Below are 15,420 nucleotides of genomic sequence, written 5' to 3'. Positions count from 1 at the left end.
GCTTGAGTGCTTATGATCTACCACCCCTATCATCAGGAAATTTCTTCAGTTCATCTAAGGCCATTCACCAGACACAGGTTGTCAGATGAATGACAACGTCTCCTGCACAGCCCGCACACTCCTCTCACCAGGCCCAGCATGCATGCTGAGTTTTGCTATGGTGTTCACCAGGTTCAGGATTACTGAACTAATAGGCATGAACACATGCAGAGTGAAGAGAAAATGATCCAGACAGTACAATAAATGTGTTTACGAGGTCACAGAAATGTACATAAGAGTTCACACTCCTTCAAAAACAAAATTGTCAGGTGAAATTTCCCACATGTTTAAAAGAAATCCTTGAACTATTTTTTGCTTGCCACAGGAAGGTGTCAGATAATCATTTATTGATGTTTGTGTCATTGCTTCATTGAAATCCTAGGACAAATTTTGAGGCATAACTTTGGGGTTTCTAATTCTTACTCTTGAATTCTGAGAAAGAGCTGGATGTATTCTTCTCTAAAAGAAAATATTGAGTTTTTTACTGGTAGATATAAAAGACATGTATTAGAGTCCAGAAAATGCTTATCTTCAACAAAGACACCTGCTGTGAGAATGAGCTGAAAGAACTCATTGGCTGGGAAAGAGGTAGGGATGAAGCAACACCTCTGGCAATGCCTGGTCAAAACTCAAATGACAGGGTAACAGGGGAATATAAAAAAAGACAGAGTTTGAAAAGGCAGATAATTATAATCCACATGAACAGATGGCTACACCATCAATCAATGAATAAATAATAGTGCAATCTAACTTGATGGGATGATCGGATGAACTCAGATGACACCAGGAACACTCCACCTTATATAACTATATGCCAGTCACAAAGAAGAGCAGGATGTGTACGTATTTGTGCCCTACAAAACTTAAGACACAGATTCAGAAGGTTTTGTAAGATTGAGTGTATGAACACCAGTTGTGTCAATGTCTTTATGTGCATGTTATCATCTAGAGATAGAACAAGTAGATACAGAATGACTGCAACTGGACTGACCCTTAAGAAGAAAAGTAAAAATGAAACACAGGAACTGGCATTGTGCCTGCTGCTCTGAATGGAAAGAAGCATGTTGCCACCAGTGATGTTAGTCACATTCCTGTGCAGCTCTGGCAAGTGGTTTTAGAAATGTGTCATACACTTTGCTCCTTTCATTTGATGCTTCTTGGTTTAATTTCATTTCCACTACTGAAGCACAGTGGAGTTGTTAGCTATACAGTATTTTAGACACCACTGCAGATTCAATTAGAGTTTTATTTTGTCATCTGATATGTCAGTGAAATAGAAACAATCAAGAAGATTGACACTGATCATAGTGTGAATTGTCATGCTCAGTCCTTGACAGAGGCATGAGTTAGAAAAGGTGTCATTCATTCAAGACTCCTGACTGTCCCAACTATCATGCAGGCACCAAGATGGCAGAATTTTCAGTGCTTCTAAAGTAAAAAAATACACCAGTCTTTGCTGAACAGTATTTTCTTGAAAGAAGAATCACTCTCTAAGACTCATACAATCAAGAGTTAACATTTGTGGCTGTCATTTTATAAGAAAAATACGTGCAATATCTCAGAGAGTTATTTTTAACAATCATGCTACATTTCCTTTCATCATTCTCTTACAGTAGTGTCCTGCCCTGTACTAAAGGAGGTTTTCATGTTTTAATCATACTAGTATTTTATTCTCTATCTACTGACGCTGCAGTAGTTTGGTGCTTCTGTTATTTTCTGTAACATGATAGTATCTGCGCTATCAAGGTTATTCACTTCCTTTGAGCATGCCCTATTAACACAAACACATTATGAGATGAAATAAAAACAGAGATAAATCAACCTAATTTCTGCAGAGTGGCAATAAATCCCTCATTCTGCTAGAATGTCAGAATGGGTACTCATGTTTCAGAAAAAAATGAGGACAAGAATAATGTTTTGTCTTAAAGAACACAAGGGAAGTACTTCAAAATCATTCAATAGCTTGTTCTCCTATTCTGCAAATACATTTTTCAGGATTTCAATGGCAACAATGAAAAGTAAATATCTCCAAATACTGTTAAATTTTTCTGTCAATAGTTTTGAAGAAAACCATATAATGTCAACAAGTAAACACCTGTTCTTATTACAAAAACAAATAAAGAATAAAGCAGAGCATAATCTGCAGATACTGGATACATACCAGAAAATAAAATCAAGTTACTGGAGTATAATGTATGTGTTACATTGCTTCACCCTGCTCTGTATAGTACACTAAAGCATTACGTTTTACAGAGAAAGGTCACACCAGCATTTACAAGGTCAAGAGTTTTAAGCAAGTATGTATTTTTCACTGTTAAATATTTCCATCCCAAACTAATACCATACTGTATCCACTGCTCGTACTGCAGAGAAGGAGAGGAAAGGTGTATCTCAGCAACAAGGCCAAAAGGGGTCCAGCTTCAAATTAAACATCCAAAATTATGACTCTAAAATCAGCCACCTAACTATGGAAATAACAGTGGCTTGGTAAGACCCCCCCTTGTCTAGCCCCAAGAGATCCAAAAGACTGTGGTACATAGATGAAAAGTTATATGTCAATGGTTGGTCTTCTCTGAAATACACATATTCAGAATATAGGTCTTAACCACAAGCAGACATGTTTATGTTTTCAGAGGTTCTGCCTTCTTCCAGAGGTTCTGCCTCTGCCCCTTCCAGTATATTTAAGAATATACAAAACAAAGTATCCCCACATTAATTTTGGCTCACTTGCAAAACCATGCCCAGCCAATACTACAGAAGTGTTTTAAAAGGAAACAAATAAAAATATGGGAAAATGAATATATGGTTTATGGTTATGGTAGGAATTTAGCTCTCTGTCTTTCAAGGAGAAGCCACACGAAGGCATCCCCAAACTGTTCAGCACATTCAGAGTTCCTGGGACTCTTTGTTTTTCAGACAAACAACAATTTCAGGGCCACTCAGCATCATCTGAATATTTCTTTAATGGCAGCAGGGAACACTGAGGCTGTGAAAGAAGTGCTAAGTGGCTGGCTCCATAAGTATCAGGAGTGGGGATATTTCAGAATGGGATTATTGAATGAGGTCAACAAAGCACATTTAGAAAAGAGATGTGGCTGAAAGAGCCTAATCTGATTTTTTGTAAAGGCTTTTAAAATCCCAAATCAAAGGCCTTTATAGAAACCCAACAGCCAGAGCTTTAGGGAAGGCCTTTATGTTGATTAATAACTGGTTAAAAGACAGGAAACAGAAGGTAAGTGGGTTAGCTAGAGGGCTCTTGCAATGGACTAAGGTCATTAGTGGAGTTCCACAGGGATTTGGGCAAGGGATGCAGTTCATCATATTCTTAAGTAACCTTGTGAAATGAGTGAGCAGTGAGGTGAGAAAGCTTTATAATGATATTAAGTTATTCACCGTAATAAGGATGATGACTGTGCTGACCATGACGAACTGAGAAAGGTCCCTAGAAAGACGTCCCTAGCAAAGAAAATGGCAGATGAAAAATTTTGTATATGAATGTAAAGTGATTCACATGGGGCAAAAGAGTTCTAGCTTTACATAAGAAACAATGGCCCTCATTGAACCACTATAGCCCATGAGCAAGATTTTGAGGTTATGACACATAGCATATCTACAGGTAGCAAATCATAACCATCACCACTGAGATGGAAATATCATCTTAGCACTACATATTGTCAACACGCACTGGGTATACTCTGCAAACTTTCTTAATCTTTGAGCATGCTTTACCAATGGAGGTTTTCATCAGTGTGCATGCTGTCCAATCTCTAGCGCTACTAATACTTCTACACTTGACAGTGTACATTCTTTTGATGTTTCAAGATTTAGCTGCCCTTCAACACTGTATGTTCTGTGGACTGATTCATACACTTTGCACTGCAGAAGCAATCTCGTTCTCTTTTCCTCTGAGGATCTAAACATCTGAGATCAGAAATTTGAAGAGATTTCAGACAATCTTTGCATATGAAAAGTGTGAAGAGTTTGACATTTCCACCAGTCAAAAGCATTGTTGCTGATGGAAACATGGATTATAGCTCTGTATAGAAGCACTCACGTTAGCACCATGTAACAGCATTTCTCACAACATTAAAATGACTAAAACTGAATGTCACTTTTCAAAGGCTGTTTGAATGTGCCTTTCCTACAAATCCAATTTTGATTTTAATTTATACTCAGACAATTCTAATAAAAGACACAGGGAATAAAGTCTACAAATACTTTAAAAATTTTCTTTGGCAATGGGGAACTTGGGAGAATGACAGCGGGAAAGGGAAGCAAATACTAAATGTCAGTAAAGTAAGGCGGTAAGCTGCAGGAGTGACGGACAGTCTATATTGTGTGTTGTTGAAAAAACGATAAATTTGCAGTGCCAGGAATGTGACTTTTTAAAAAATTCATCCTCATTTATACTGCATTCTGCTTCTGCTTTGTAGATGAGGAAGATAATAATAAAAGAACATAAAAAACACGTGACACACGGCTGAACTGCTTACCATCCAGCAAATAATGCCCAGCCACTTCCTGAGCAGCGGCTCCAACCAACCTCCCTAAAGTGCCCCAGCAATCTCTCCTGGTCTTCTCCAACAGAATCTTATTTGGTACAGTCTAATTTTACCTCTATTGCTGAAAAGACCTGGGAGAGCTTTGAGTACACAGGAAAGCATCAGTGCTGCACAAAATACTTTGTTTCTGGAGAAAAGAGGGACTGAAAAACTGGAATGTAGCATGAACTGTACGTAACCTGTTGTCAGAACTCTAATTCACATATGCCTCTCTCAGTTCAGCTTAGTGTATGCATCATCAAGGGTCAAGCTAAAGGTTTTCAGAAATAGCCATGAATTTTATTAGTGATTCTGCAGAAATGCACACCAATGGTCAACATCAGTCATTGTGTGTGTTGACTCCTTGTAAGCTTGTATGTATAGATGATTTGTTCTCTACTTGATTTTCATGGCTACCATTTCACAAAGCATAATTTGTCTCAGACAAACCACTGACACATCTAAACAATATGCTGAAAAAATCATTTATGCTCTTTTTTTTTCCTCTGTCTGTTATACAGTATGTTCACAATATGTGGAGGACACAAGATAAACTGACATAAACTCAGATCTCCTTCTCAGACTATTCCTACAGTTTTGTAGAACATACTCTTAAGAGTCTTACAGTGATTCTTATTTAAAACCATTTCCGTAGTGATTTTTCCTAACACATGCCACAGCCTAAAATAACACTTTCTACATGCTGTGTCGAAATACTTCCCAACTACGCTTATGTGATAAACATTCACAATTGGGTAATGTTGCTTCTTCTAATGAATCTCCCTAGAATTATGTTGATCAGTTTGAATAGAAACTGAGGGAGCAGTGAATGATTAGGGAAAAGTTATTAGTAATTAATTAATAAAACAAACAAGCTTAAAAATCATGGACTTCTTACTTCAGTATAAACAAATGTGGTGACTTCAGTGATTAATGTAACAGTCAACAATTGTTAAAATTCTTACCTACACTTATCAGAAAAATATAATCTTACTAAGAAAGAAAGAAAGAAAGAAAGAAAGAAAGAAAGAAAGAAAGAAAGAAAGAAAGAAAGAAAGAAAGAAAAAATAGAAAAGGAACAAGAATTCACTTTCTATTGCCTTGTGTTTAAGAAACACTCCTCCTGAACAACAAAACCACATTTGGATGTGCTTCATTTTAGTTTCCAATTAACTGACATTTTCACCCACAGCTGGTTCTCCTTCACTAAGGAGTGATGTGGGTAGCCACCATTTCAGGGCATAACTTTTCCAACATTTATAATTCAAGAGAGCCTCACAAACATATCTAATTTTATCCAAAGATTTATTCTTCTAAACATTTAAACTAGAGACAAATTTAATCTGATAGTTTCATGTGAAACAGGCTACTTTCAAATTCTGGGATGTAACTGGCTTGCTTGCTTTCTCTCACCTCCATCACTCTATCACTTCATTTTGTCATTGTTTCTTCTTCTTAATCCTTTTAATTAGACTTGTTTATTTTGAGCTATTACTCTCTGTTTTATAAGATAGCAAGTCATCACGTTATTCTGCAGCAAAACATGGACACCAGGATGTTTTTACTTAAGCCCTTGCTGTCCTTTGAAAAATTCCCACTCATAACAGAAGGATCAAAGTGGTGCTGAAGCTCCTGAAACAGCTTTTGAATCCCAGCTACTTAAATATCCCGCCATTAGGCCAGTTTACCTATGTTTGCCTTCATTTTCTATTTTCCTGTGTTACAACATTTGAATACTTCAAGAAGCTGAGTTTTAGCCCTTATCCTTTCCTCTCTTCCCTGATACTAAGAAATTTACTTTACTTCTTTTCTCTTTTAGAATGTAATATTGTATTTCTTACCATCCATGCTGTGACAAAATCTCCCATCCAAGTCCCAACTGCAGCTACCTTCATAAAATTTTCATTCCTGATGCCCATGAAGTCTGTTATAATGTATGCACTGTGGAAACAAGAACACAGACTGTAAGCTACACACGTTTGCTTAATGTAGTTATAAAGAACTTGCTTTAGCGACAAAATTTATGATTACTGTGAAAGATTTCCCATTTCTTGCATAATCGCTTTTTCTGCTAGATCTGAACCTTGACACAGTACTGAACTAGGATGGGTCAATTCCAATTAGAATTGGAAATGTGATTTTACAGCCTGCATCTCATCTGAAGGTGCAAAAATAGTGACAGGTAAAGGCTTTAGGATTATGTAAGGATTCTAGAAATAAAAACAGCTTTACACTTTTTACCTCTTCCCCTGTTCAGATGGAACTGCAACATTCTCAGTATTGATGACTTTGCAAAATCTTGTTGAAAATCTTTAATGTCTCTTCAAAGAGATAATTGAGCCACCTCACTTTTAACTCCACCAGCTATACAAACATGCTTTTATAACACAGTAGTGCAAGTAAGCTTTAGAGACTTTCAGTGAAAAGCAGTGATTTAGAATCATAGAATCACAGAATCAAAGAATGGCCTGGGTTGAAAAGTCCCACAATGATCATCCACTTTCAACTCCCTGCTATATGCAGGGTCAACAAACACCAGACCAGGCTGCCCAGAGCCACATCCAGCCTGGCCTTGAATGCCTCCAGGCATCCACAGCCTCCTTGGGCAACCTGTTCCAGTGCGTCACCACCCTCTGTGCAAAAAATTTCCTCCTAATATCTAACCTAGACCTCCCCATCTCAGTTTAAGAACATTCCCCATTTCTTGATGTATACAATGTATTTCCATAGAAATATTTTATTTAAATCCAAAATAAGAAGTTCTGTTCTGTTTCAGTAAAAACCTTACACAATAATTTGACCTCAATACTCAAGTTCATTATAGTAAGAGGCAACCTGCTGGAGTAAGAGCTCTTTGGGACAAAATACAGCTTTGAATACAGGCATATTCTTTGCTCAAATGCTTTTATAATGTTTTGGAAGACACGACTGCCCTCAGGAAATAAAACACTGAATAATTAAACAGTTTTCAAGACTCCTGGAAACACTGCTTACATAATGCTGTGTCTACTTAATGTTATGCACAACCAACCCAGTTGCATGTAGCAGCTTCTGCAATTATTGTATTATTCAAACCTTATCATTATTATATTCACAAGACTGTAATTTTTAGAGTTTACTGTACAGTATCTGTGCAACCGGATCAATGCAAGCCTGATCCCACTGTCTGGGGAAGTCATATTAAAATCTAGATTTTTGATCAAGATATGGGGTCTTGATCACACAAATCAATGCACAGCACCGTAGTGCTACTTAGATATGAATTGGTAAGTTGTAGAGTAGAAATACTGATGTCAATGAATGGTTTCATATAAAATGGCATACTCTAATGGCTCTTTTGATTAAATACATTTGGTGACCTTTTAGAAAACATGTTGCTAAAAAAAAATAAAAAATAACCACAGTTATTTTAATGAGATGAATAGCATATAAATACTGGCTTATACTTTCTGCTGGAGTCGGGGGGAGGGGGAAAAAAGGCAGTTTTTTCGAACTACTTTTGTGTGCCCCAGTGGCGCAGTGGTAGGAATGCCGCGTTGCAACACTGGAGGGCCTGGGTTTGAATTCCCCCTGTGGTGCAAGTGGCCACCCGCATGAGACTGTGATACTGTGTGATACTTTTAATTATTTTCCATGTAGTTAATAAGTTCATTCATGCTGAAAATGTGCTGCACTGCAAATAAGGATTCAGGAACACAAGATCACCTATAGTGGGTCAGTCTAAAGTCTCTCTGTCCCAATATCCATTCTTCAAGAGAGGTCAATATCAAATTCCCAGGGAAGACCATAAGAACACACAAGAACACATCTCCCCATTGCAGAGATAGGGAGAGTGTAAACATTTAGAATTCCCTTTTTCCCTGTATTTTCAGTATGGCAATTTTGTAATATTTTGTAAAGGTGAACAATAATTAAGTCTTCATTTCCAAAGGAGGTGTCTCTTTAACAAATAAGACACAATATGAACGTCAGTTGTAAGGACTGGCCTCTCAAAGCAACCTGGTACATTTTTGTGTAAAACATGTGGGAAAAAAAAACATGGTTCTCACCATTTTTTTTTTTTTTATTCCCATTACTCATATGCATAAGTCATTGAAAATGCATTATACATGACTACAGGTGTACAGAAACTAGCTGTTTCTTGTACATTCCTGAAAAACAGCTTCCAAGCTAACTCCTACAGCCCCACTGCTCATTGTCAGGAGCCCACCACCACTGTGGCAAGCTGGCGTATGCAAGACTGGTTATCTGAAAAAGCTGAGAGGCAAATGATCACTCTGTAATAGATACTAATAAGCAGAAGAGACACCACACTGGGCATAAACATTGTTGTGTTGTTTTGTTTTTTTTTTAAATGGAAATGGAAACCTTCCATGTAGTCACTTATTTTCAAGAATGTTGTATCTCAGGCCTTACAATAACATCAGGTAAGTTGTATAAAATAATCAAAATCATAGAAAGGCCTTGAAAACATCAGATCACCCTCACAGTCATTTTTGAAATTTGAAACATGAACACTTGAAACATGAAAGCATACAAAATTCTTAGTATAAATTTTTCACCGTATTCTATAACTAATTAATGCCCATGCTAAGTTTGCAAATTAAGCAAGCTTCAGTTAGAGCAAAATAACATTACTTTAAAGAAACACATAATATAATCTGTGCATGATTCAAGTGCATTTACTGATAAAAATAAAATTACAACCTTTTATGGAATACGGCAAATATTTTAGGACTGTCATTTACTTGTTAGAAATAGTAACTAAATACATTTCTATTTTATTAACTATTAGCACTACATCCCACTCTCTGCAGTATTATTTTAGTCTCAAAATGCAAAGTTCACTTTATGAAAAAACTGTTTTTTTGGTGGATAGAAATGAAAAGAGCATCTAGTTTTAATTTTCAAGTTTTAATTCAAATACAAATGAGAGTAGGTGACCTTTTTAAAAAGCCATGCATGTCTAATGATGTCGCCAGGTTACATATTTTTACCTGCACTAGAAGTAAAATTATATCTATTGTGGAAAAATCTCCACAGCTTTCTAGCTTCAGCTTGTTGTTAGAGCAGTGTTCTGTAGCTGGTTACTGTCATTTCACAGCTAAGACCCTTGTCTGTGCCCTGTAGGATGGTTAATAGCCATTGGGTGATTGGATTTCAGCTAGATGAAATGGCCATGAATTTCATGGTCAGCCTGAGTTTTATTTGGTTTGTCAAAAAGCTTCTGTTTGCTGTGCCATACTTAAATCCTGTAGCAAGGCACATTCATGTTACATGAGCAGCACAACCTAAGAAAACACTAACAGGAAAATCACTGGGGTTAAATTTCATAGCTAAGTAAAAAGCTCTTCAGAAACAGAGAGGATACCTGTTAATAATTAAATGTTGAGAAGCCCATATTTATGAATACTGTACATAAAGGACAAATTTTCAACTGGCACTTGGAACAAACCTACTACTACTTACTGATAGTAAAAATGGAAGTGGTTAAGCAAGGGAAAATGCTCAGAATGCTCTTTCCATGTTAAAGCCTTGTAGAAGGTAGACCACAATTTTCACACAACAGCAAAGCAAGGGAACCAGAGACAAAAAGAAAAGACTTGAGGCAGAAAGAGCCCAAAATCCATCATTATCAAGTGCTGTCTACATCCAAAGGGTAAATTAATAACAGGCAATCAGAAAGAAGATGTACAAGCACAGTGTACTTGATCACTTTTTTGAAGTCATCACCAGAATAGGCAGAGAACAAAGACAGAAACAACAGCACTACCCCAGAATTTATTTTCCAAACCATGAGAGATTTTGAAGTATTTTTTTTTTCTTTTTCTTTTTTTTCTTCCAAAGAAAGATGGCTAACAAATGGCTAACAGTCTGAAAGCAGGTGGAGCACTTTGAAGTTCAGTACAGAAGTACAAGCCACTGTGATGCTATCAACATTGTTACATTGAAACAGGAACCTAAGGGTGGGATTTAGATTGAATTTAGACACATTCCTAAGTGTGAGCCAGGGATCATACACTCAGTGGAGTCCCAGTCAGAACAGTAAGTGGAGAGATTTGAGCGCGCTTTATCAATAAGCTTCTGTAGATTTGCTAGGTGAAGGATATGCTTACCTTGTTGCTGCAGGATGGCTAACATGTCAAAACAGTAAGTTCATATACCAAAAGATTTTGCTAAAATCAGATGACTAAATCATTCCAAGAACTGTGACATACTCTGTTCTCCAGTTGATAATCCAAAGGGATTTGTATCTCCTGTAAATCCTGAGACACAGCTGACAACCCAGACACATTTGAACTGAACCCTAGATCCCCATGGACTGCAATGAGAGCACTGACACTGATGGGAGGTTAGAATTGCCTAAGTGCAGGGATCTAATGCCATTTTAGGGACCTCTGTGCTGTCAGATGGCTTTTTACACAGTATCTAAGGCTGGCACACAGCACATGGCATGCTCTGTACAGTCTACAATAATTGCATGCATAGTGTGGTAGCTTGAGACGCTTCCAAGAGGAGAGTGGGCATAAGATGTCCTTTATCTTAAGTAACAGAAAATCTGTACATGCTCAGCAGTCTAATACAGCAGCTTTCTTATCTGGCAGTCCCACTCAATAGCTGATTATCTATTGACTTCATCTTGGTGCACCTGACAAAGTGAAGTGCCTTGACAATGGCCAACAAGAGACAGCACAGAAGTTCACAGTTTACAAAGATGTGTGTGCTTTGACATATCTCCACAAGCTGCCCTCATTTTTGATTTCACAGAGTTAAAGAGTATCAGAATAATTGAAAACATACACAAAAGACTGAAGACACAGTTCCTGCTCCATATTTGGCCCCCTAAAATAACAGAACAGCAAATGAGAATCATGGTAGCTCAGCTGAAAAGGTATCCCTCTGTTGCTAGAAACTGAAGTCAAAAGAAACTGGAAGATGAACAGAGACTAGACTTAAGTTTTATAAGCAGAAATGCCATAACGAAAATGGCATTAAAGTGCAGCTACCTGCACATAGTACAGACAAGCACATGGTCACTAGCCCTTCTGAGTGCACTGAACCAGTTATTTTGCTTGACAGAGTGTCAGAGAGAGAACAGCTGCATGGGGCTCAGCAGGCTAATCTCCAAACACAACAAAACCAGCATTCAATAACAGCTTGACCACTGCAAGGTTCCCTTGAGAAAGATCCATGGCCCTGAGCAAGACACCTGAGACTAATGAATTGATGCTGCAACTGAACACTCTTTGTTGGTAACTTGTTTATAAGTGTTTTTAAAATTAAGCAACAGAACTGCAATTCTGAAAACCTCTGCTCATCAGCCTATGGGCCCAGGGGGGCTGCCTTCCTTTCTCTGGGGACTAAGGTTTTAAGGTTCCAAAGCCATTTAAAGATCTGCTGCTGAACATGTAGAGGAGCTTCCCTCTACAGGAATAAGCAATTTGGCTTTCAACTCACATCCTGTATTGATTGATATCCATAAACTACTTATTCCTTCACTTGGTTTGCCTGCAGAGCTCCATCTGTGAAGTGTTTTGCAAACCTGCCTTAGGAGACAAGGCCCACTGAAAAAAAAAGCAGCAATCACACTTCTGTCTGTAAATGTAGAAAAGAATGTATCTAAATTAAATGGTATGTGAGAGCCAATCAGTGTTCCAGGGAAAACTGGTTTAATCCCTTTTCATATCAGAGAACTACATCTCACTGCAAAAAAAAAATATAGATGAAGACCAGCTCCTACTAGGAGAGTGATTTTGCACACATAATGCTCTTCAGGAGCATAAGAAATACGTGTTTCAGTGTCCTTTGCATGAGGGGCAATGGAAGCTATACATCCTGTGTTCCTCTTGTTGGATTCAAGAGTGAGGTATCCTTCCCTAACTTTCCTATGTAAGAAGGAGCTCACTTTTCTCCACTCTTAGAGAAATGAAACAGATTCCACAGATTAGGATATGACTCTAGATAAGATCAAAACTACAATGCAATTAAAATGCTTAATGTAAGTTGGGACTGAATTTAAAACATTACTGTCTTTACATAGCTCCTTTACTGGAGCTTGTTGTTCATGGTATGTGGTGTTACATGTTCTCTGCCAACAAACCTGAAGCCCAGAAGAGTCTGGACTTTAGGGGTCAGATGACATTACTAGTTTTCTTAGGCTGTCTCCATAATCAATGGATTTGACAGCAAATATAATTTTGACAACAGGAATATAATCTGGATGAAATCTAGACTTACAGCATCCATGAGGTGGAACAAACCTGCTTCCAAAGGGTTTGCAAGATGTTGCTTATAACAGCAAGGGAAACCTTTCTCCACCACAGAAAGAGTCTGCATCTCTACTGGGAAAATCCTAAAGACCTGAAAAACAAAAAGTTTTGAGGGCCTCCACTACGGCAAGAATGCAGCCTCTCCTTTAGCTAAAGATAATCTTTGTCAGTGTTCGCACATACTCCCAGGGATGTTAAAAGACAGAATTTGCTAAACTTATAGTTCTTTTTTAGGTCAAACCTTAAGTTACACAAAATCAGAGAGAATTAGGGGCTGAGTTGGGAATTAAATCCAGATTTCTTGTCTCCTAGATGAGAAGTGTTCCCCATCACTATTTTAAGTGCTTCGATGCTGTATTCTCTACTACCCTTAGAGGCTCTACTACAAAGCACTCCCTACAGATAAGATAGTCTGAGTAAAAGCATAAAAGATGCTTGACATAAGAATTTGACTTTTTTTTTTGCCTGTTCAAATATATCCATATCTTTTTCAAATTTTCCTTATTCCTGTGTATTGAGGATCACTGCTTCATCTCAAAATGAAGAGAATTGTTCAGTAAGTGACATTTAAAAAAAGAATAGTTACTAAATTTTGAAGATATCTCTAACAGAAACTAAGGAATACAACAGGCAATGTGTTTGAGAAGTTGGGTTACTAATACAGAATGGGATGCATTAAAACACTGTATTTTAATGAAAAATGTTTGTTTGCTTGTTTTTATATATATACTAAACAAGATACCTGTAAGTCTGTCACACTACACTGCCTGAATTTCTCAGCATACGGCTTACACATACACATTTTAGTAGAGCTACAAAGGGGGAAGGGAAGATGAAAAGCAAAATTTTCAGAACCGGCAATTTCAAGAAAATGATTGACTTAAAAAAAAAAAAAAAAAAAAAGAACTGCCAGAATACGAACAAGATATATTTACATATTTGCAAGTTTTTGACATAATTTGCAAAGTAGTTTCACAACATTTAAAACTTCAGTGAATTGCAGCAAAAAATTTATTTTCATGAAGCTGCACTAATATTGTGCAACTGCCTGACAAGGGGTCAAAGGCCTGTTTCTCCAGCATGGATTAGGGAACTCGTAGTGTTTCTCTGAACACTAAAAAGCACTTCAAGAATCTCTGCATCTGTGACTGGGAAGAGATGCTCCAATACAGTAAAAGCTGGGTCAGCGCTTCCTTTAAAGGTAACCTCTTGGATCACAGAATCATACAATGGCCTGGGTTTAAAAGGCCCACAGTGATCATCCAGATTCAACCCCCCTGCTATGTGCAGGGTTGCCAACCTCCAGACCAGGCTGCCCAGAGCTGCATTCAGCCTGGACTTGAATGCCTCCAGGGCTGGAGCATTCACAGCCTCCTTGGGCAACCTGTTCCAGTGCCTCACCACCCTCTGTGTGAAAACTTCCCCATTGGATGCAGTTTTAATTTGAGAATTGCAAATACAGTTGAATGCAACCTACATACAGATGCCCATTTGTAAAGCAGTGGATACGTGACATATGACTCACCCTACCATTTGAACCAAACTTACTTAAACGTGTGGTGGAGGAATGTAACTGCTGCTAAATAGGCTACAAATGGTTTGTGGTTTTTTGGTGTTTTTCGTTGTTGTTGTTTGTTTGTTTGTTTTTCAATACATCAGTAATCATCAGTGAGTTTTCATTTTGACATTTTTATTTCCAGAGTTTTGCTGCAGAGACATTAGAGTATCTGAAACAGCACAGACAAAGGCTTGAAGGCTATTTCTCTGACAGCCCAGTCACAATACATTTTATATAAGATCTGAAGGTATTTGATTTGGCTTGTGTTCTTGTAGTGCCACTGCTACATGTCCCTTTTGTCAGAGTTATCGTGACAAAAAAAAAAAAAAAAAAAAGGATCAGAATAACTTTACTGTTATTATAAAAAGGCAGGCATATTTTCCTTCAAATGACATTTCTAATACACTGGAAAAAATACTTACAAAATCTGAAAATATTAGCTTATTTTTGAAATACAAATCTGTCTAGTTCTAAAATTAAAAATAATCTTGATGTTTGGTTGGAAATTGAAGTTATTTAGATTCAGATCTTTTTTTTTTTCTTTTTAATCTTCTATGAACATTTCAGCTTTCTTTCTAAACTTACGTATTACAAACTCTTTCAAGATTTTAACATATTTTGCTGGTTCAGGACAGAAAATCATTTTGATTTTCCAAAATTCTTGTGATACCGAAAAAAAACATTTCATGTCCACACCACTTTGGCAAACTAAAACCAGGTATAGCTTTAGAGTGAGAATCAGAGGATTCAGAGATTACAGATAGGAAAACGCTTGACCTTCAGTAAAAGTCAGTGTAAATTAAGGCTTACCTATATCTGTAGCAAAATATTTATCAGTTTTCTATTTTCCTTTTAATTATTTTTTTTTTTTCACAAGAAACTTCTCATGTTAACTGATGAACCAAACCCAGGCAACAAAAGCACTAATTCTGCATTGAAAATAGACTGTGTAGGACCTGTAATGAGTACCTTAAATTACCCAAACAAGTCAAACAACATAATATTTTTAAGT

At 37.2% G+C, this 15,420-nt stretch overlaps 1 protein-coding gene across 7 annotated transcripts in view; it reads right to left on the bottom strand.

Annotated features, from left to right (window-relative positions):
* Positions 1–15,420, bottom strand: part of TMEM117 (transmembrane protein 117) — a 188,464-nt gene that overhangs the window by 101,783 nt on the left and 71,261 nt on the right. For all 7 annotated transcript variants that reach the window (XM_015854821.3, XM_032443208.2, XM_015854812.3 and 4 more), the window contains one exon: positions 6,422–6,521. In XM_015854821.3, coding sequence (XP_015710307.1) covers positions 6,422–6,521 — 100 coding nt within the window. The remainder of the gene's footprint in view (positions 1–6,421; positions 6,522–15,420) is intronic.

The sequence above is a fragment of the Coturnix japonica genome, chromosome 1, assembly GCF_054131305.1.
Source record: "Coturnix japonica strain WE chromosome 1, WE-NBRP24, whole genome shotgun sequence".
NCBI lineage: Eukaryota > Metazoa > Chordata > Aves > Galliformes > Phasianidae > Coturnix > Coturnix japonica.
This window is presented reverse-complemented; position numbering and strand designations above follow the sequence as displayed.